Source organism: Salmo salar, chromosome 09, assembly GCF_965601325.2.
Source record: "Salmo salar chromosome 09, fSalSal1, whole genome shotgun sequence".
Lineage (NCBI taxonomy): Eukaryota > Metazoa > Chordata > Actinopteri > Salmoniformes > Salmonidae > Salmo > Salmo salar.
The window spans coordinates 137,770,554-137,793,614 of record NC_138299.1 but is presented as its reverse complement, the minus strand read 5'-3'; the positions used below and the strand labels follow the sequence as shown (position 1 = coordinate 137,793,614).

The 23,061-nt window shown below is 44.2% G+C and overlaps 1 protein-coding gene across 4 annotated transcripts in view; it reads left to right on the top strand.

Moving 5' to 3' along the window:
* The window catches only part of LOC106613021 (protein turtle homolog B), a 74,065-nt gene that overhangs the window by 36,251 nt on the left and 14,753 nt on the right, over nt 1–23,061 (top strand). For all 4 annotated transcript variants that reach the window (XM_082956342.1, XM_082956339.1, XM_082956340.1 and 1 more), the window contains exons 4-12: nt 6,060–6,211; nt 11,197–11,314; nt 14,439–14,583; nt 15,631–15,776; nt 16,753–16,895; nt 17,159–17,299; nt 17,421–17,540; nt 17,676–17,826; nt 19,349–19,472. In XM_082956342.1, the coding sequence (XP_082812468.1) occupies nt 6,060–6,211; nt 11,197–11,314; nt 14,439–14,583; nt 15,631–15,776; nt 16,753–16,895; nt 17,159–17,299; nt 17,421–17,540; nt 17,676–17,826; nt 19,349–19,472 (1,240 nt within the window). The remainder of the gene's footprint in view (nt 1–6,059; nt 6,212–11,196; nt 11,315–14,438; nt 14,584–15,630; nt 15,777–16,752; nt 16,896–17,158; nt 17,300–17,420; nt 17,541–17,675; nt 17,827–19,348; nt 19,473–23,061) is intronic.

Below are 23,061 nucleotides of genomic sequence, written 5' to 3'. Positions count from 1 at the left end.
TGCATCTACACACTGTGTATTTGTGTGTGAGATCATTGCATGTGTGTAAGGGTACATGTGCGTTTGGCTGTGGCTAAATGAGTTCTCTATCTGCTGAGTTACACTCGCGGTTCCCTGCCAGGGAGTGTCACCTGCGCAGCCTCTAGGGGGGCGGGAGGGAGTGTGTGAACATCTGTGTGTGTTTGGTTTGAATGGCTTCCTGTGCAAGCCGGACGGGCACACTGCATCTCTATGGCCGGCCTCATCAGTGTTCACGCTCAACTCACCAACTCACCAACTCACTCACTCACTCACTCACTCACTCACTCACTCACTCACTCACTCACTCACTCACTCACTCACTCACTCACTCACTCACTCACTCACTCACTCACTCACTCACTCACTCACTCACTCACTCACTCACTCACTCACTCACTCACTCACTCACTCACTCACTCACTCGCCTATGCTCTCCACCTCTCCTACTCCCAGTCCTTTACACTATCACTGAGTTGTCTGGATAATATGTTTGATGTGTCTTTATCCTGTGTGTTGGAACCAGGTTTTGGTGTCTGAGTTCATATAAAACAAGTCTAAAATATTTTGTTTGCCCATACTTTGTTTACAGCAGTGTAATAGCAAAGGTGCAGGGCATAAGGGTAATGCCTTGTTTTCCCAATCGGGGACTGTTGGGGCTGAACCTGAAGCCAAGCTCTCATGTCTACTGAAAGAGCCACAGCAAAATGGCTGGCAGTGTTTGTGCTTGTTTTGAGACATCTGTGTGTTGAATTGACATTCAGAGGCCTCATCATAGCTGTATGTCCCCTCAAAGGGCCTCTGTTGGGAAGGCAGGTGCTCTCCTGGCCAGGCTTCATCACAGATACTAAAGGCAGCCATTTCCTGGGGCCTGTGGAATCTACATATGATACACTCCCTGCTTTGACTTCCTGTTTGCTGCCCTCTACTTCCTGCCAAACGGAGAGAGGATTCATGCCCACTCAGTGGCAGGTGTCAGATGGCAAGAACTTGTGCCCGAAAGACAGAGAGGCTACTGTGGTGCCTCTCCTCCTCTCACCCTCTCCTCTCTTCTTAGTTTAGTATCAGTTAACAGTATGCTAATAAATCAGCAGCTTTTGGATAGAGTGAGAGAATACGTCAGTTAGAGAAACAGTGCGTGAGAGATTGTGCGTGTCAACTCACACAGCTGCAGTAACTTCAGAGACAAATAGTCTGAAGGGGATCCCTTGTTGCCTTGAGGGAAAATGGTTGTTGGGTTGCGGATGGAAAGTAGAGTACAGTAAACAGTAAAGAGCTAAATATATGCTGCGATTCAATAAAAATGCATCATGATCCTTTTGTGCTGTAAGTAGTAGTCCTCAGGGAAAATACGCTCTCTCACCCACTCTGGCTGACTCTGTACTGTAAATGTTCATTTTGTCTGAAATCTGCTCATAAAGGGAAATCAAAGAAAAACGGTGTAAAAAACTGTGCATCCCCAAAGAGCAGTCTTCCAGGGAGTGGGAGAAAGAGAGATGGCGAGAATGAGGGAGAAAGAGAGGAAGGCGGAGAATCAGAGTGAGGAGGAGAGGAGAGAGAAGGAGAGAAGGAGAGATGTCGGTGAGCAGGTATGGAGCTCTAAGGAGGCCATCTGCTCGTGTGGAAAGGTCTACAGATGGGAGTGGTGTGAAAACAGAAGCATCTGAATCCAGGAATAAAGGAGACGTGAAAATTAGGAAAGTAAGGCGAGATTGTGATGCTCGACTTGGCTTTTTGTAGAACATCTCCCAAGTTCCCCACTTGATGACACTTACGTACTGATGTGTTGTACCTGATGGGTGGAAAGAACTCCCCTGTCAACTATTCCACTCACAGTAAATGCAAACTCCTGTTTGCCACCTACTTAGTGTAAATTAATGTTAGGTCATCTAAACCACATTATAGATGTGAATCAAAGATGTAGACCTGTTCATAGAAAATAATCTACACCACCATCCACAAAATTGTTGCCGATAAAGCACACTTGCATTGTAAATCACTACAAAAATCAGAGGGGGTTGCTTACAAATGTGCAGAAAGGAATATATTCTAGTATACTTGCAGAATGACAATACAGAATGACAATAAAGAATGACAATACTTGCAGAATGACAGTCATTGAGAGAATGCCTAGAACAGCTGTTAAAGAGATTGAATGGGATCTTAAGCACATTCATATCATATTATACGATTCAGTAGGACGTAACATATCAATGGAAATGGAGGACGTTGTGCACAATTTTCGGGGAGCTGTTTTGGCACGTGAGCTCTACTTTCAAAACTACTGGCTGAAATTACATCACTTTAAGAAGTTCCTTAATGGTAGTCACTGGTAGTCTCTATACAGGAGCATTGTGCAGTGAGGGGCCAAGATAAGGAGGCAGATGTCTAGAGATGCTAATTGTTGTGTTTGTTTACTCCACACCGTGTGTGTGTGCAGTTAGAAGTCAAGACAAGACTCCCATCGGCTAGCCATGACCCACTTGGGTAGAGAGAGAGTGATCCTCTCTTCAGCTAAGTTTAGTTCAAGTTTTATTGTAACATGCACAAGTACAGTAAAATACTTAACTTGCGAGCTCAACCCAACAGTGCAGTAATCAATGTCTAAAATAATAAAGCTAATAAAATACAAAAATATACTGTATATAATTAAGAAAACATGAGAAATAAGAGAAGAAGCTATATAGAGGGTGTCACGACTTCTGCCGAAGTCGATGCCTCTCCTTGTTCGGGCGGTGTTCGGCGGTCGATGTCGCCGGTCTTCTAGCCATCGATGATCCATTTTTCATTTTCCATTTGTTTTGTCTTGTTTTCCCACACACCTGGTTTTCATTTCCCTCATTACGTGTTGTGTATTTAACCCTCTGTTCCCCCCATGTCTTTGTGTGGTATTGTTTGTTGTAAGTGCTTGTGCACATTTGTTTGACTGGTGCGCGTCGGGTTATTATGCCCATTTTTTTGTATTTCTTATGCCGTTGGTTTTACTATTAAACTGCTCCGGCTATTACCAAGTTCTACTCTCCTGCGTCTTACTTCCCTGCCACCAGTTACACACCCCAGTTACACACAGAGGGCCAATGCCAATACCACATTTACAATGTGCAGGGATAATGGAGTAATTTGAGGTAGATATGTACATGTAGGCAGGGATTAGGAGAAAGTGACTGGTAACAGGATAAATAATTGTAATAGTAAACAGTATGGCAGCAGCATAAGTGGTAGGTGGGTGGGTGGGTGTGGGTGTTTGTTTGCGTGTGTGTAAGTGTTTGAGTGTGTGAGAGTGTCAGTATTAGGCGTGATAGGTGGATATACATGTAAACATGGCTGTTAACAGGAATATATAAATACTTATGGTATTAACTAGTGGTAATATATACAGTGCCTTAAGAAAGTATTACCCCTTGACTTATTCCACATTTTGTTGTGTTACAGCCTGAATTCAAAATGGATAAAATATTTTTTTTTCCCTCACCAATCTACACATAATACGCAATAATGACCAAGTAAAAACTTTTTTTTTCTTTTTGCTAACTTATTGAAAGTGAAGTGCAGAAATATCTCATTTGCATAACTATTCATACCCCTGAGTCATTACTTTGTAAAATCACATTTGGCAGCGATTACAGCGGTGAGTCTTTCTCGATACGTCTCTAAGAGCTTTCCACACCTGAACTGAGCAACATTAGCCCATTATTATTTTCAAAATTCTTCAAGCCATAGATTTTCAAGTAGATTTAAGTCAAAACTGTAACTCAGCCACTCAGGAACATTCACTGTCTTCTTGGTAAGCAACTCCAATGTAGATTTGGCCTTGTGTTTTAGGTTATTGTCCTGCTGACAGGGGAATTCATCTCCCAGTGTCTGGTAGAAAGCAGACTGAATCAGGTTTTCCAATTGGATTTTGCCTGTGCTTCGCTCCATTCCGTTTATCAGTATTGTATTTGCACCAAACATAACACTTTGTATTCAGGACAAAAAGTATATTACTTTACCACATGTTTTTCAGTATTACTTTAGTACCTTGTTGCAAACAGGATGCATGTGTTGGAATATATTTATTCTGTACAGGCCTCCTTCTTTTCACTCTGTCAATTAGGTTAGTAACTACAACGTTGGTGATCCATCCTCAGTTTTCTCCTATCACAGCCATTAAACTCTGTAACTGTTTTAATGTCACCATTGGCCTCATGGTGAAATCCCTGAGCGGTTTCTTTCCTTTCCGGCAACTGAGTTAGGAAGGACGCCTGTATCTTTGTAGTGACTGGGTGTATTGATACACCATCCAAAGTGTAATTAATAACTTCACCATGCTCAAAGGGATATTTAATGTCTGCTTTTTAAACGTTTTACCCATCTACCAATAGGTGCCCTTCTTTTCAAGGCATTGGAAAACCTCCCTGGTCTTTGTGGTTGAATCTGTGTTTGAAATTCACTGCAGGACTGAGGGACCTGTATATGTGGGGTACAGAGATAAGGTGGTCATTCAAAAATCATGTTAAATACTATTATTGCACACGGAGTGACTCCATGCAACTTATTATGTGACTTGTAAAGTAAATGTTTGTCCTGAACTTATTTAGGCTTGCCATAACAAAGGGGTTGAATAAATTTCAGCTTTACATTTTTTATTAATTGGCAAAAATGTCAAAAAACATAATTCCACTTTGACATTGTGGGGTATTGTGTGTAGGCCAGTGACCAAAAAATCAAAATTTAATCCATTTTAAATTCAGGCTGTAACACAACAAAATGTGGAAAAAGTCAAGGGGTGTGAATAATTTCTGAAGTACTAGTATTAGGATAAATAGATAAGGGGTGTGAATACTTTCTGAAGTACTAGTATTAGGATAAATAGATATATACTAATGGTAACGGCAATCAATGAAAGGCAACGTAGTGGTAGTAATAAATCTAATCAATAATAATTTTAGCAGCAGCGTAGGTGTGAGGGGGAGCAGTAGTTATTACCCATTTAACAGTCTTATGGCCAGGGGATAGAAGCTGTTTAGGAGTCTGTTGGTCTGAGAACCCGATACCGTCTGCCAGACGGGAGCAAGGAGAACAGTCCATGTCTTGGGTGGCTGGAGTCTTTGGCAATTTTTGGGACCTTTCTCAGACACCGCCTGGCATGTATGTCCTGGATGGCACAATGCTGCTGCTGCTGCTGTTTAGAACCAGAGTTACCTTGCGATATCAAATGCAGAGAATGCCAAGAGTGTGCAAAGCAGTCATCAAGGCAAAGGGTGGCTACTTTGAAGAATCTCAAATATAAAATATATTTTGATTTGTTTAACACTTTTTTTGGTTACTACATGATTCCATATGTGTTATTTCATAGTTTTGATGTCTTCACTACTATTCTACAATGTACAACATAAAAATAAAGACAAATCCTGGAATGAGTAGATCTGTCACAGCTTTTGATTGGTACTGTAGTGTAGCAGCTAGTTAGCTAGAAATAGATGATAAACCCATAAGGATACTAGCGAGACCCAGTAACAGCTGTGCAGTATGCTGTACTGATTGGTTTTATTAGTGGCTGTATTATGTTAGATGGTTGTGATATTATGCTCTTTGCTGGGTTCATATAGAGCAGATTAAGTCATCTTTGCCTAAATTGAAGAGGGAACAAATTTGTTATAGTAAATTTTAGGGATTTATCAATGTGGGGTAGCAGGTAGCCTAGTAGTTAGACCGTTGGGCCAGTAACCGAAAGGTTGCTAGATTGAACCTCCGAGCTGACAAGGTAAAAATCTGTCGTTCTGCCCCTGAACAAGACAGTTAACCCACTGTTCCTAGGCCGTCATTGTAAATAAGAATTTGTTCTTAACTGACTTAAAAAATTGGTTTTGACATTTTAACAGTCATTCCTCATCCCTGTGTAATGCTGGTTAGAGATGCATGGGCATAGACATTTGATAGGCTGTTAATTTAAAGACTATGCCACATCCCTGAAATTCCCAACTTTTTAATACCTTCAAGAAATTAAGATATTCTCTGTGGATAGAAAATATGCTAATGCTGTTTTTTCTTTCCCAAAGCCCCTCCCACTTTTACGACCACGCCCCCACAGTATGTGGAGGCCAAGGAGGGGGGAAGCACACTGCTGACTTGCTCCGCCCAGGGAAACCCCAAACCCATCATCAGCTGGCTGAGGGAGGGGGAGGAGCTTGCAGCCAGTGGAAAATACAAGGTAAGACAAACAAATTTACTGTACCTCGGGCTAGAAATACATGCCCTTTAAACCTTGAATCAGTAGTGAAATGGCCTGTGAAAGTGACTCTATTTTAGGTCAGTAGAAATAAAACATGCAGCTTTGTCCATATTCTTGGGCTGCCATGACATTGATATTTAGGGAAATGAGCCTTGAAGGTATATGGATTTCAGATAATTTAGCCCTTTAAGGTCTTGGAGTCATTCAGATGTGAAGTTGAAATCTTAGATATTATACCTGTCTTGCATGCTTAACACCAGCCCCACCCCACTCCTGAGGATGTCACTGCTCCTGATGGTTTTTTGTTGTTGCTATGGAACAAAGTACAGTAAGCACTGAACAGTATGGAAATATTCAGAACAACTGAACTGTATGGAAATATTCAGAACAACTGAACAGTATGGAAATATTCAGAACAACTGAACAGTATGGCTAGGCTATATCCTTTCACAGACAAGCTTTCACAGACTCCAAAACAATGTGTGGTGCCAGAACCACAACCTCTCCCTTAACGTGATCTAGACAAAGGAGCTGATCGTGGACTACAGGAAAAGGAGGGCCAAACACACCCTCATTCATATCGGCGGTGCTGTAGTGGAGCAGGTCAAGTGCTTCAAGTTCCTCGGCATCCACATTACTAAGGACCTATCATGGTCCAAACACACCAAGACTGTCGTGAAGAGGGCACGACAACACCTATTCCCCCTCAGGAGACTGAAAAGGACCCATTTGGGATGGGTCCTCAGATCCTAAAAAAGTTCTACAGCTGCACCAGTGAAAAGGGCTCCTTAACAGCTTCTACCCACAAGTCATAAGACTGCTGACAGTGCCATCCGTTTTGTCACCAAAGCCCCATATACTACCCACCACTGCGACCTGTACGCTCTCGTTGGCTGGCCCTCGCTTCATACTCGTCGCCAAACCCACTGGCTCAAGGTCATCTAGAAGACCCTGCTAGGTAAAGTCCCCCCTTATCTCAGCTCGCTGGTCACCATAGCAGCACCCACGTGTAGCACGTGCTCCAGCAGGTATATCTCACTGGTCACCCCCAAAGCCAATTCCTCCTTCGGCCGCCTCTCCTTCCAGTTCTCTGCTGCCAATGACTGGAACGAACTACAAAAATCTCTGAAACTGGAAACACTTATCTCCCTCACTAGCTTTAAGCACCAGCTGTCAGAGCAGCTCACAGATTACTGCACCTGTACATAGCCCATCTATAATTTAGCCCAAACAACTACCACTTCCCCTACTGTATTTATTTATTTTGCTCCTTTGCACCCCATTATTTCTATTTCTACTTTGCACTTTCTTCCACTACATATCTACCATTCCAGTGTTTTACTTGCTATATTGTATTTACTTCGCCACCATGGCCTTTTTTTGCCTTTACCTCCCTTATCTCACCTCATTTGCTCACATTGTATATAGACTTATTTTTCTACTGTATTATTGACTATATGTTTGTTTTACTCCATGTGTAACTCTGTGTTGTTGTATTTGTCAAACTGCTTTGCTTTATCTTGGCCATGTCGCAGTTGTAAATGAGAACTTGTTCTCAACTTGCCTACCTGGTTCAATAAAGGTGAAATAAAATATTTAAAAAAATAATCAAATGGCAACCTGACTATTTGCATTGACCCCCCCCCCCCTCCTATTTAAAAATAATAATAATTACACTGCTGCTACTCACTGTTTATTATCTATGCGTAATTACTTTACCTACATATACATATTACCTCAATTACCTAGACTAACCTGTACCCCTGCACAGCCTCGTTATTATTATTTTATTGTGTAACTCATTCTTTTTTTCTCTATAGTTTATTTAGTAAAAATGTTCTTAACTCTTATTTTTCTTAAAACGGCATTGTTGGTAAAATAAGCATTTCAAGGTAAGGTCTACACCTGTTGTATTCGGCTCATGTGACAAATCGATTTGAATTGATCAGTTTAGGCAAGTCTAATGACAACAATTTACAGTTGTGAATGCTACACACTTTTTGTGAAAATATATGATTTAAAAAAAATAAAAACATGCATGTTCCTCTATCTTGGTACTCAGACTGGCTGTAGACAAGTCTATACAGTCTGTTTCATAAGTAATGTTCAAGCAAGGAAGGCAGTCTATAGGTGTGGTTGTGTGTGCTGGAGGAAATCTTCAGCACACACCACCATCTGCCTGAGTATATGTGAGACTGCTGTCTGTCTGTGCACTTTTCACTGCTCCCAGATTGCAGATCGAGAAGCCCTTAATTGGACTGTCTTGCATGTCTGTGATTGGCCAGGAGCATCTGTCAGTCAGGCTGCAGAATGCCTGCAGAGGGCGGGTCCCTGAGGGGAGGAAGAACAGTCCAGGCGTGTCAAGCCTCGGCTGCACCCCCTCTCTCATTTGTCATGTTTTGCGTTAGTGTTCCAGTTCTCTTTAAGGAACCCTGTGAACCATGGCCAACCCCCTCTCTCACCCCTCTCTCAGCCCCCCCTACACTGAGATATTTCAGATGGAGTAAATCCCTGAGCTTGCTGAAGGCTGCACCTAACATTTGGAAATGATGTGTGATGTACAGGAAGTGACAGCTATCCTCATTCCTGTGTCATAGTTTATGTCACTCAGCGAGCTGGCGCTCTGTCTTGTCCCTCTCTCACCCCTCTCTCATCCCTTTGTCATCCTTCTCTTAGCCAGTCACCCTTCTCTCATCCTTCTTTCACCCTTCTCTTTCATCCATCTCTTTAACTCTTCTCTTTCATCCATCTCTCTCACCCCTCTCTTATCCATTCTCACCCCTCTCTCTCACCTCACACTCTCTCACCCCTTTCTTTCATCCATCTCTTTCACCCCTCTCTTTCATCCGTCTTTCACCCCTCTTTTTCATCCATCCCTCACCCCTCTTATCCCTCTCTCTTTCATCCTTCACTCTCTCATCCCTCACTCTCTCATCCTTCACTCTCTCACCCCTCTCTCCCTTAACCCTCTCTCTCACACCTTTCTTTCATCCATCTCTCTCACCCCTCTCTTATCCATCGCTCATCCCTCTCTCTCTCACCCCTCACTCTCGCTCACCCCTCTCTCGCTCACCCCTCTCTCTCTCGCCCCTCTCTCTCTCGCCCCTCTCTCTTTCTCTCTCTCTCTCTCTCTCTCGCTCTCTCTCTCTCACCCCTTGCTCTCTCACCCCTCTCTCATTCCTTTCCTCAACCCCTTTCTTATCCCTCTTGCTAACCTCTCTCTTCCCTCTCTCACCCCTCTCTCATCCCTCTCTCACCCCTCTATCATCCCTCTCTCTCACCCCTCTCAGGCTCCCACACCACAGCCTCGTCAAAGGTCAGAGTGGACGAGCCCAGGGCTTTAACATGCTTGCCTTAGTAAACGATCAGAGGACTTCCTCATCCTACTGCATCAATATTACATTACTCTTAATATGAATGTTATACTAAACATGAATATCAACAGTGAGCCAAGTGCCTCACTTCTAAACCATGCTTTGATTCAGACAACATTTAGGCGTATTGGTAGTGAGGGTGGAATATGTGTATGATTTGTTTGAACACTCAAATTGTTTTTGATTTCCATGTGGTTGGTTTGCTGTGAGAGGAAACTGGAAAAACATATATATACCCAAACCAAGCCATAGTCTAGACATTTCAGGACTCCCATTGTAGTAAAGAGATGGTGGTAATGTTTGTGCTCCATGGATAACTAGTGTCCATAAGGACTTGTTAGAGAATGGCAGGGATGTGACAGTGAAGAGGAGGAATCATGGTCAACATCTCAGCACCCCCTGCTGTTTGAGGTCCCACACATGAATCAATGTGTTGTGTCTGAAAGTCATTATCCTCCTCCTCCACCTTCGTCTCCTCATCCTTCCCTTCCCACCCTCCCCTCCTCATCCTCCCTTCCCCATTCTTCCCTATAGCTATAGAAGCGGCCTGCTGACTACACTGCTGCAAGTGTAGTGTAGGTTACTGTGTCATAACTGTGGCCCAGCTAGGTGTGTTTGTCCTGCCGTGGAGTGGGATTAACAGGGAGTCCTACTTCAGCTGGGCTGACCCAAGGTAGGATGGACCACTGTGTGGGTGTGTCTAGTGGCTGCTAAACTCTCTTGGCTGAAAGGTTTGAGAGACTGATGAATAGGTATAATCCCTCCCATGTTTTCTTTAGCAGATTCCCTCCCATTTTCTTGAATGGACAGGGCTACAGCTGTGTGTAACCTGAATGGACAGAACCCAGCAACCCTACTGCATCATTTATGAGGGTATTTGTATTAGTTTGGGTTAATGTCTTCCCTCCCTGCTTATTGGTTCCTGTCAGCATCCTCCTCGGCAGAGGGGTGAGGAAATACAGGCGCACAGTGAGACGTTTCCCAGGTTACCGCTTGGAGAGATTAGCTTCACATCACAACCAAAGTTAATTAGAGAATAACCTCATCCCCAGGCTATTGCGCATATAATCCTGGCATATCAACCACTCAACGTTTTCCTTAGTGGGAGTGACCATAGAATTCAATGGGTGTGACCTGAGTAAATTATTTTTCATTTAATTTTAGCGAATCACACGACCTGCAAGGCGTGGCTCTGTGCTTGTGGTTTGCTAGCATATGCGGGAGAGTTAGGGGGAAGGTGTTGTGGGAGATGATTGGTTGGTAGATTAAGACGATTAAGCCAATTCCTATGCGCCGGGAGTTTCTCCCGGCTCTCTGTATTGGCTCACGAAGGCCAAGTTTGACACATTGGTCCACCAGACTCTTTGCGTATTTGCGCGGAAGTGTCTGGGAACTAGATTAATTAGAGAGTTACATGATGATGAGTTTAGACTTTAGAGTATTGGTTGTATGCTCTCTATAAAACATACATTCCTACCAAAGACAGAACCTCAACCCTGCCTTGATTTTGGTGTGCCATTTCACTAGGTTATGCATATAAATACCATTTCTGTATGTTTGCTCTGTCTCGCACAAACATGTCCACCACAGGTGCATGATGGGAGTCTGACGGTGCTGGGGATCACTCGGGACGACAGAGGGGCGTATACGTGTCGAGCCTTCAGCGACCAGGGAGAGGTACTCCACACTACCCGTCTGCTGGTCCAAGGTAACAGGGCAACAGTCACACTGTAACGTCACAGATGGGTGTAACTTCAAAGGTTGTTATGGTGATGGGAGGGAGAAATCCTGACTTTTCTCTACTGAGGTGCACACTGATTATTGAGTATGAGTTTTGAGGAGAAGATTCCTAGGACAATTGCTGGCTGAATACTGAAAGAACAGTTTGTCCTGACTTCGTGAAAATTCCCTTACCAGTTAATCTTTACACTATTTTTACCTTACACCTGCTATTAAACATCTATTACATGCCTACAGCTATGCAGTACTGTGTCTGAATTGTGTTTAAGATAGAGAAAGTAAGTCCTGCCGCTATCTACTTAAAAAGTCTCTGTTTCCTGCCTTTGTCACAGTATGCAGGGTTAGTGTTTGGTTTTATCAGTGTGGTAATATGGTTTAGTCGGTATCAGTCAATAATCTTAAATCCTCTCCTGACCTAGTCTGTGGCTACTGCTGCTGCTGGTGTGTGTGTGCATATCACTGTCTGTCTGAGGCATACATCACTGTCTGTCTTCGGTCCATTAACCAGGCTCTCTCTCGGCTAGACAGACACAGAACTGGGCTCTGCTCTGCTCAGATAGATGGATCTGATACAGGCTTCCTCCACTTCCTGCCTTTGCCTCTATGTCTTCATCAAACACACGCGCACACGCACACACATTCTCTCTCTATCAAAACAAGCACTGGATGAGTTAACAGGCTGTACATTAGACGATGGAGCAGGTTGGTTTTATGGTAGGCTTGTTAGGTTTAATGGTGGGGTAAAGATGTGTCAATTTCAGTCAATGTCTAAATGGAGGATGGGCAAGAAGTCATTGGTTACATCTTGGATTTTGAGGAAGGTTTAGTCTACTGACCCCTCTAAACACACGCACACACTGCATGCACATGCCTGATAATACAGGAAGTGGAGGGTTGTCTAGAACAGCTGACAGGTGAGGGGAAAGATTTAAATGAATTGGTCTGACTGAAACATCCTCATAAACCTCATACATGTCTTAGATGGTTGGAATAAGGCTTTTACAAATCCAGAGTGAATTGGAATAAATCTGAGATATAATGATACATATGAGTTTTGTACACCAGCAATATTGCAGCCTGTTTTTGTTTTTCACTAAGGAGTATCCATCCATAAGCAGGCTCTGTGGAAATGTGCCAATGAAGTTGTCTAAGGCTCTCTGAGCAATTACAAGCAGCTATCGGAGGAGTCGTGATTCTCACTAAAGTGATCTGTTTTTATTTGTTCTGTGACTTAACCACTCTTTCAGTAGTCCCTCCTGATGTATAAAGCTATTCAGTGTATATTAAGGAAATAACCAGGAGGCTTGTAGCTGGGCCCACTTATAAAAGACAGCTTACGTTTCACTGTCTGTAATATAGTACAGAAAGCAGAGCATCAACCTCAGGGCACTGAGGGCTCATGCTGTGGAGGCATCTGCAAGTCTGGCAACCAAGTGTGTGGTTCAAGTTACAATATCCCTGCTTACTGTATCTCATAGGCTACTAGAGAGAAGCTTGTGCCAGGGGTCTACTGTACCTATTTAACAATAAACAGATGCTGAATGGGTCATAAGATAATATTTCAGTATCCTTATCTACACTGAATAAAAATATAAACGCAACATGTAAAGTGTTGGTCCCATGTTTCATGAGCCGAAATAAAAGTTCCCAGAAATGTTCCATCCACACAAAATTCTAATTTCTCTCAAATTATGTGCACAAATTTGTTTACATCCATGTTAGTGAGAATTTTTACTTTGCCAATTTAACCCATCCACCTGACAGGTGTGGCATATCAAGAAGCTGATTAAACAGCTTGATCATTACACAGGTGCACCTTTTTCTGGGGCCACTATAAAATTTGCAGTTTTGTCAAACAACACAATGTCACAGATGTCAGTTTTGATGGAGTGTGCAATTGGCATGCTGACTGCAGGAATGTCCACCATGGCTGTTGCCAGAGAATTTAATGTTCATTTCTCTACCATAAGCCACCTCCAACATAATTTTTGAGAATTTTGCAGTACGTCCAACTGGCCTCACAACTGCAGACCACATGTAACCACGCCAGCCCAGGACCTCCACATCTGGCTTCTTCACCTGTGGGATCGTACGAGACCAATCACCCGGACAGCTGATGAAACTGTGGGTTTGCACAACTGAAGAATTGATGCACAAACTGTCAGAAACCGTCTCAGGGAAGCTCATCTGCGTGCTCGTTGTCCTCACCAGGGTCTTGACCTGACTGCAGTTTGGCATCATAACTGACTTCAGAGAGCAAATGCTCAACTTCGATGGCCACTGGCACGCTGGAGAAGTGTGCTCTTCACAGATGAATCCCGGTTTCAACTGTACCGGGCTGATGGCAGACAGCATGTATAGCATCGTGGGCAAGCGGTTTGCTGATCTCAACGTTGTGCCCCATGGTGGCGGTGGGGTTATGGGATGGGCAGGCATAAGCTATGGACAACGAACACAATTGCATTTTATCGATGGCAATTTCAATGCACAGAGATACCGTGACGAGATCCTGAGGCCCATTGTGCCATACATCCATCACCTCATGCTTCAGCATGATAAAGCATGGCCCCATGTCGCAAGGCTCTACACAATTCCTGAAAGCTGAAAGTGCCCCAGTTCGTTCATGGCCTGCATACTCACCAGACATGTCACCCATTGAGCATGTTTGGGATGCTCTGGATCAACGTGTACGACAGCGTGTTCCAGTTTCCGTCAATATCCAGCAACTTCGCACAGCCGTTGAAGAGGAGTGAGACAACATTCCACAGGCCATAATCAACAGTCTGATCAACTCTATGTGAAGGAGATGTGTCATGCTGCATGAGGAAAAAGGTGGCCACACCAAATACTGACTGGTTTTCTGATCCACGCCCCTAACTTTTTTTAAAGTTCCTGTGACCAACAGATGCATATCTGTATTCCCAGTCATGTGAAATCCATAGATTAGGGCCTAATGAATTCATTTTAATTGACTGATTTCCTTATATGAACTTTATATCAGTAAAATCTTTGAAATTGTTGCATGTTGAGTTTATATATTTTTTCAGTGTATGTTTTGTTGTACACTAAAAGCCTTTGTTTGTTTCCTCTAGGGCCACCGTATATTAAGTCACCGCCAGAGAACATCACTGTCAACATATCCCAGAATGCACGCTTCACCTGTCAAGCAGAGGCGTATCCTGGCAACCTGACCTACACCTGGTTTTGGGAGGAAGATAACGTCTACTTCACTAAGAAGTAAAGTTATAATCGAGATCATGTGTCTGATTGTCTGTGTGCCTTCCCTTTGGTCTTTGAGTCTTTTTCACCCTGTCATCTAAAGGCTTTTGAATCTTGTCCTCTCCTGTGACCTTAAAGTATTTTGTACTGTGTCTTGGCATAATTATTATTTGAGTTTTCCAGACCCTGTCTTGATTCAGTGACTTTGAATGTGTGTGTGTGTGCTGGTGCCCTGTCCTGCTCTGGTCCGGCAGCAGTAAGAGAGGGCCTAGCAGGGGCTGTCTGGAGCACGCCAGCCGGGTTAGAATGCTCTGATGACAATTCCACGTGCCTCTTATACTGTAGTAATGATCTGAAGCGTAGCCAGGAGGTGTCAGACTCGCCCCAAGCACCGCTTTATTTTAGTGATGGAGACGTTTTAGAAAGAACAAGTGACTGGGAGACCAAGTGTCTGTCTGGGAGAATCAACCTATCAGAGAGTCCCTTAGAAAGAGCCCATCTCAAATAGTTTTCTAAAGGCCTAGAAAAAGGCTGTGCATAATTAACCCTAGGATAAGACACTACTATCCTAGTTGGGCTGCGTACAATGTTTGGTCTATCCTTGGAGGCAACAGTCTATCACGAAAGGGTATTTTTGGTCTAATCATACGATTTATTTACTAAAAAATATTCATAGTTTAGATTAAAATATTCCCTCTGCTATTTCTTTTGCATAATGTCCTCTCAAATATTGCTCAAATGAACATGGTGTGAGGTGTGTTTGTTCTTTGTTTGAAACACAGCGGGAATAGAATATCTGCCAGTGTACTCTTCATGAGGGTACTTCATTTAAAGTGGCAGTGCGAGAGAAAACACTAAGGCTGCAGCATCAGGTGATTGTGGAAATTAGGGGATTTATTTGACATACAACTGCTTCATCTTTTGGAACCTATTCAGCCTGGATGGGTTTGACCAAATGCTGCCCTCTCATGGCAAGCTTGTGCAATTACATTAATGCAGCCCCCAGTGTGTGAGTGTGTCTCTATGCTATGGCATATTCGATAACTGTCTGCTTCATCTCGGCAGTGACCTGAAAAACCGAGTCCGCATCCTCATCGATGGAACCCTCCACATCTTCCGGGTGAAACCAGAGGATGCTGGGAAATACACCTGCAGCCCAAGCAACAGCCTCGGAACTCCACCGTCAGCATCAGCACACCTCTCTGTTCAGTGTGAGTGTTACCATGGTGACGGAGGGAGGGAAAGGGGGAGGGGCAGACAAGGCTGGCTGGCTGTACTGGAACAGGAGGAGAAATAACAGTATCACAACCTGCATAATGGCAGCCAGAACACTGCTGATGTATTGTCATTGGTGATGCACTACCATACATATTGCCCTGCTGAAACTTTTCCACCCTTGGCTGAATTTCAGAGTCAAAGGTCGGGACGAGGGAATGATTAGATATTCCTACTGCTCATCATCTTGGCAGGGCCTCTCTCATCACCATATTCTTAGCATTTTTTCCCCGTCTATGATTCCAGTCTCTGTAGAGTTGTTTATCTTCCATTGCTAGACACTGAAAGAGACAGTCTGCTAGTCTCACCCCATAGCATGCTGCTCAGTCTCCCCTTAGAGAAAGAGTCTTGGTCTCCTCAATGTGCCGGACTGAATTGAAACGGTGACCTTTTATTTCATCTGCTATGTGGGGGGGGGGGGGGGGGGGGAAAATGCCACCAGGCCGGATGTCTAAGTGTGTTTGCTACTATGCTAATTCCCTCTGGAGTCGCTGGTCATTGATTTCTGTGTTCTTAGAGAGAGAGAGAGCGAGAGAGAGACAGTAGCAGCTGACCATGACTGTCTTTGTGATTGGCTTCAGAGGGTGACCAGAGCCCCTCGCTGAAATGAAAAACCAAATTCAACAGTCTTACACAATTGTCCTTTTTCCTGTTATGTACTATCCAAGTTGATAGCTAAAGACAATTAGTTAGCAGCTAGCTTGGGCCGCCATAAAGTCACTTATAAAATACTATTTCTTAAATGGCTTCCATATCGACCAACTTATTACAGGAGAAGTACCTGGCAGTTGTAATTGTGATTTAACAGTTTCAGACTTCATGCTCCAGTCTATTTTCACTGAAAACATCTCCTGTCCATCTGTACAAAACCTCGTGCTCTGTCCTCTCTGACATCTAACCTCTGACCCTCAGACCCTGCCCGCGTGCTCAACATGCCCTCCATCATATACGTCCCACGGAAACTGCCAGGGATCATCCGCTGCCCAGCGGACGCCAACCCGCCGGTGATATCAGTGAAGTGGGAGAAAGATGGCTACCCTCTCAGAGTGGAGAAGGTCAGTCTCAGTCTGCCATCTGTGGGGGCCTCTGTCTGTCTGGACTGATGCTGATTACACCTCATTCACCATAACAGCTGTTCACAAAGTATCCCAGAGTAGAATTGCAGATCTTTCCCTTTTAGACCATAATGAATGTGATTTATATGGACGCGGATCCTAGATCAACACTCCTTTAACGCTGTTTGAATACAGGCCCTGACATGTTGTGGAGAATATTGCATCCCTGTGATGTTGAGTGTACCTCCTCTCTCCTGTCCCAGTACCCCGGTTGGAGCCAGGCACCGGATGGAAGTATTCGGGTGGCGGAGGCCACAGAAGACTCCCTCGGCACCTACACCTGTATGCCTTACAACGCCCTGGGTACTATGGGCCAGTCCGACCCAGCCATTCTGGTGCTAAAGGTACTGGTACTGGAAGAAACCTCTGACCAAATGTGATATGTGTAGTCTTCTCTCCCCCCTTTTGGTGAGACTTGTTGTGAGACTTGGTCTGTGACATTGTGTGTGTTGGCCCGGCCCACAGGATCCCCCCTACTTTAACGTGAGGCCTGGTGGGGAGTACCGCCAAGAGGCTGGTAGAGAGCTGGTCATCCCCTGTGCTGCCTCGGGAGACCCTGAGATACCAACCATCACCTGGAGGAAGGTATGAAACCACTCTACAGCTGGGACTAGTCTGGGAAGAGAGACATGGAAAACTCAAACTGCTTTTTTGATATAACAACCAGGGAACTGTGTGTGTGCTTGTGTGTGTGTGCGCATGTGTGTGCATGTGTTCAAGGTGGGGAAGCCCAGCAAGAGTAAGCACAACATCCTTTCCAGTGGCAGCTTACAGTTCCTGTCCCTCAGCAAGGAGGATCATGGGGAATGGGAGTGTGTGGCCACCAATGTGGTCACCAGCATCACTGCCAGCACGCGCCTCCTCGTTATTGGTACCGTCCCCTGTGACCTCATAACCCTCTGTCCCCATGCATGTCTGATGATCCTAGTCATCGGTACAGTCCCCCCTGTATTTTCTCAGCTCTTCAGGGTTCAGAGTTTCAGTTAATCTTAATTGAAGTAGTTTGACAGCAACCCTGCAGCTTTCTGTTCCCATTCATGATGACCCTAGTCCCAGCTGTACTGTATGTATACTGAAGTACTGCTTAGACATTCATGATGACCCTAGTCCCAGCTGGACTGTATGTATACTGAAGTACTGCTTAGACATTCATGATGACCCTAGTCCCAGCTGGACTGTATGTATACTGAAGTACTGCTTAGACATTCATGATGACCCTAGTCCCAGCTGGACTGTATGTATACTGAAGTACTGCTTAGACATTCATGATGACCCTAGTCCCAGCTGGACTGTATGTATACTGAAGTACTACTTAGACATTCATGATGACCCTAGTCCCAGCTGGACTGTATGTAGACTGAAGTACTGCTTAGACATTCATGATGACCCTAGTCCCAGCTGGACTGCATGTATACTGAAGTACTGCTTAGACATTCATGATGACCCTAGTCCCAGCTGGACTGTATGTATACTGAAGTACTGCTTAGCCATTCATGATGACCCTAGTCCCAGCTGTACTGTATGTATACTGAAGTACTGCTTAGACATTCATGATGACCCTAGTCCCAGCTGGACTGTATGTATACTGAACTACTGCTTAGCCATTCATGATGACCCTAGTCCCAGCTGTACTGTATGTATACTGAAGTACTGCTTAGACATTCATGATGACCCTAGTCCCAGCTGGACTGTATGTATACTGAAGTACTGCTTAGACAAGTGACTTGCTTGCGTATTTACAGTACGTATGAGTAATAAGCGTGCCTCAGGACTTCTCACAGTCATACACCCTAGCTGGCACCTTCCCAAGTGTCCCCTCACTGGAGTGACAGGTGACATGTCAGATGTGCTGAGTGTGGAGAGGACAGCTTTGACGTTTAGACCGTAGTGGTCAGGACAGCAGGTCTCCATTTAATCCCAGTTAAAAGGTGCTGGGTCTTGGGATGATGATGGTCTGGCCAAGCCATAGACCTTCACTCACCTTTACCTCACCATTGGTCAACACCTCACAGTACAGGGCATTAGCCAATCAGATAGGCCATTCACAGCCATTGTAGACAGTTATATACTGTAGAGGACTGTGAATGGTAATGACAGCACAATGTACATTATTTGACTTAATAGGACACATTTTTGGACAATGATAGTCATTCTGAGTGAGAAGGCTTTTTATACATTGACAAAACAGCTGTTATGGGAATAACACACTTGACTCATACTGTGGTTATTGAATAATGGTCATCCTAACCTTCACTGTACAGTACATATAGACCTAACAGATTGCGCTATCACTCTTTAGTGTGGGCCAGAGCAATATACAGTAGAGATATAGAGAGGTATACTGTAGATGGCTCTGGTATTAAATATGATGGTCTCTTTTCTCTGACCCTCAGGCACCAGCCCACATGCTCCAGGCAACATTCGTGTGTTGCCCTCGGTGACCTCGGCCAACGTGTCCTGGGAGCCGGGTTACGACGGAGGCTTTGATCAGACATTCTCAGTGTGGTACGGCCCAGTGTAAGTACTCCCAGCATGCTCTAGTCTACTATCACATCTTATACTCAGATTGCAGCTGATTCCCCTAATAGAGGTGGGAGGACAGAGACTTTGGGGATTGATCTTCAATAGATATGTAGATATGTAGGGATCTGATTTGTTATCAACAGGGCTGTTGCGGTGACCGTATTACCGCCACACTGGCGGTCACAAGTCATGAAGCCAGTAAAATTCCACATGAACGTTTAGTCATGGTAATTAGGCTTCTCTAAGCTCTGATGCTGCTGCTGGTCGTTACTAGCTTACCAAACTTGCTTACTACCTGGTACTCAGCATGACATCAATGCAAATGTAATCAAAAATCCAATCAAACACTTCAGGAGAGCCCATGAGCTCCTGTTGCGCAACATTTCTATAGGCTATGCAATTGCGCTAGAAAACAGAGTGATGGCCTCTATTAAAAAGAGGAGGATCAGCTTTCTATAGACTAGGCCGACTATATTTATTTCTCAACCTTCCTAATATTAAGCACATTGCTTATCTTTACAACAGTAGTATAGCCTACCTGGCTGGCATGAAAATAAACCACGGGGAAAAGCGTCCTCCATTCGCTATTTAAATGCATAGATGACATGTTTCGATACAGGTGCACGGTAGGCAATTAAGGTCACAGTTATGAAAACTTAGGACACTAAAGAGGCCTTTCTACTGACTCTGAAAAACACCAAAAGAAAGATGCCCAGGGTCCCTGCTCATCTGCGTGAACGTGCCTTAGGCATGCTGCAAGAAGGCATGAGGACTGCAGATGTGGCCAGGGCAATAAATTGCAATGTCCGTACTGTGAGACGCCTAAGACAGCGCTAAAGGGAGACAGGATGGACAGCTGATTGTCCTCGCAGTGGCAGACCATGTATAACAACACCTGCACAGGATTGATACATCCGAACATCACACCTGCGGGACAGGTACAGGATGGCAACAACTGCCTGAGTTACACCAGAAATGCACAATTCCTCCATCAGTGCTCAGACTGTCCTCAATAGGCTGAGAGAGGCTGGACTGAGGGCTTGTAGGCCTGTTGTAAGACAGGTCCTCACCAGACATCACCGGCAACAACGTCGCCTATGGGCACAAACCCACCGTTCCTGGACCAGACAGGACTGGCAAAAAGTGATCTTCACTGACGAGTCGCAGTTTTGTCTCACCAGGGTTGATGGTCGGATTCGCGTTTATCGTCGAAGGAATGAGCGTTACACCGAGGCTTGTACTCTGGAGCGGGATCGATTTGGAGGTGGAGGGTCTGTCATAGTCTGGGGCGGTGTGTCACAGCATCATCGTACTGAGCTTGTTGTCATTGCAGGCAATTTCAACGCTGTGCATTACAGGGAAGACATCCTCTTCCCTCATGTGGTACCCTTCCTGCAGGCTCATCCTGACATGACCCTCCAGCATGACAATGCCACCAGTCATACTGCTCGTCCTGTGCGTGATTTCCTGCAAGACATGAATGTCAGTGTTCTGCCATGGCCAGCGAAGAGCCCGGATCTCAATCCCATTGAGCACGTCTGGGACCTGTTGAATCAAGGGTGAGGGCTAGGGCCATTCCCCCCAGAAATGTCTGGGAACTTGCAGATGCCTTGGTGGAAGAGTGGGGTAACATCTCACAGCAAGAACTGGCAAATCTGGTGCAGTCCATGAGGAGGAGATGCACTGCAGTACTTAATGCAGCTGGTGGCCACACCAGATACTGACTGTTACTTTTGATTTTGACCCCCCCTTTGTTCAGGGATACTTTATTCCATTTCTGGTAGTAAAATGTCTGTGAAACTTGTTCACTTTATGTCTCAGTTGTTGAATCTTATGTTCATACAAATATTTACACGTTAAGTTTGCTGAAAATAAACGCAGTTGACAGTGAGAGGACGTTTCTTTTTTTGCTGAGTTTAGATTGACATAGGCTAGTGCTTTTGCTGTACGTTAGGCGTACTCATCTTGTTGGCTGACTAAAGTAAATGTGGACAGTTCATCCAATATCTTCAATATGCTCCTCGGAATTGGATAAGGACGCATGCAGTTGCGTCCCCGATCTGTCTGTCTTAACAGAAAGACCCAATCACTGACAGAGAGCAGTGTGAGTGAGAGGCGCTTCGGATTGCAGCACACTCAGGGAGAAGGGCACAACGCAGCACTCCAGGTCGCAAAAGGCATGGATTTTTCTAGGGTGCATGACGGCCACAAAGGGGATGCCGCGGTGAAATTTGAGGCATTATCAAGTGCTTGTCAAATTGTGAATGACAGACTACTGGAGTGTGTACAGCCTGCACAAAAAAACAAAGCATAGCTCATGTCTTTCGAGTTACTTTATTCAAATCATCATTAGAGTCTCATCATGCAGCCTTACAATGTATTAAACATCCAAACATACAGCCCAACGTTTGTATCACAACTAAAGTTACATTAATAACTCTAAATTAAGCATATAGGAGTATCTATTTCTTTGTTAACTGCTGAACACAGAATAGCCGCATGTGCACACTCCCCCAAATCGTTTGGAGACAATATTTATAATTTATTCAGCTTTGTTTGATTGTATTGTAGACCTGCTGTTTTCAACTCTCTAGAGACAGCAGGAGTGGTAGAGATACTCTGAATGATCGGCTATGAAAAGCCAACTGACATTTACTCCTGAGGTGCTGACCTGTTGCACCCTCGGCAACCACTGTGATTATTATTATTTGACCCCGCTGAACATTTGAACATCTTGGCCATGTTCTGTTATAATCTCCACCCGGCACAGCCAGAAGAGGACTGGCCACCCCTCATAGCCTGGTTCCTCTCTAGGTTTCTTCCTAGGTTCTGGCCTTTCTAGGGAGTTTTTCCTAGCCACCGTGCTTCTACACCTGCATTGCCTGCTGTTTAGGGTTTTAGGCTGGGTTCCTGTACAGCACTTTGTGATATCAGCTGATGTAAGAAGGGCTTTATAAATACATTTGATTGATTGATTATTCTTCATACTATAAAATAATATAAAATAATGCCACAGAATTATAAGCAAATCTTGTCTGCTAAATTAACTAGTGTAGCCCCCAGCCATTTGGCATAGCCACATCAGGACCTAACATAAGGACAACTGAGTATGCTATTCTGTTCTTCTGAAATAGACTACATTTTCTTCATATCATGCTTCTTTAGACCTGTCTAAAATAAATCATGGATTTATTGTGAAGGTGTAGGCTATATTACATGGATTTATTGTGAAGGTGTAGGCTATATTACATGGATTTATTAGCCTACAATCCATTTTAAAAAGTCTACGTGTGGAACCCAGGAGATGCTAGAGGTGCTTATGTTAATTAACGGTCAATTACCGTGAGACTGACAGTTCTTTGCTTGACAATCACCGGCTGACAAAATGTTGTGACTGCTACAGCCCTAGTTATCAGTAAGGAAATATTGAATTACTTGAATTATTACAACGGTATCCAGGGAGAAACATATAACGGTATCCAGGGGGAAACATATAACGGTATCCAGGGGGAAACATATAACGGTATCCAGGGGGAAACATATAACGGTATCCAGGGGGAAACATATAACGGTATCCAGGGAG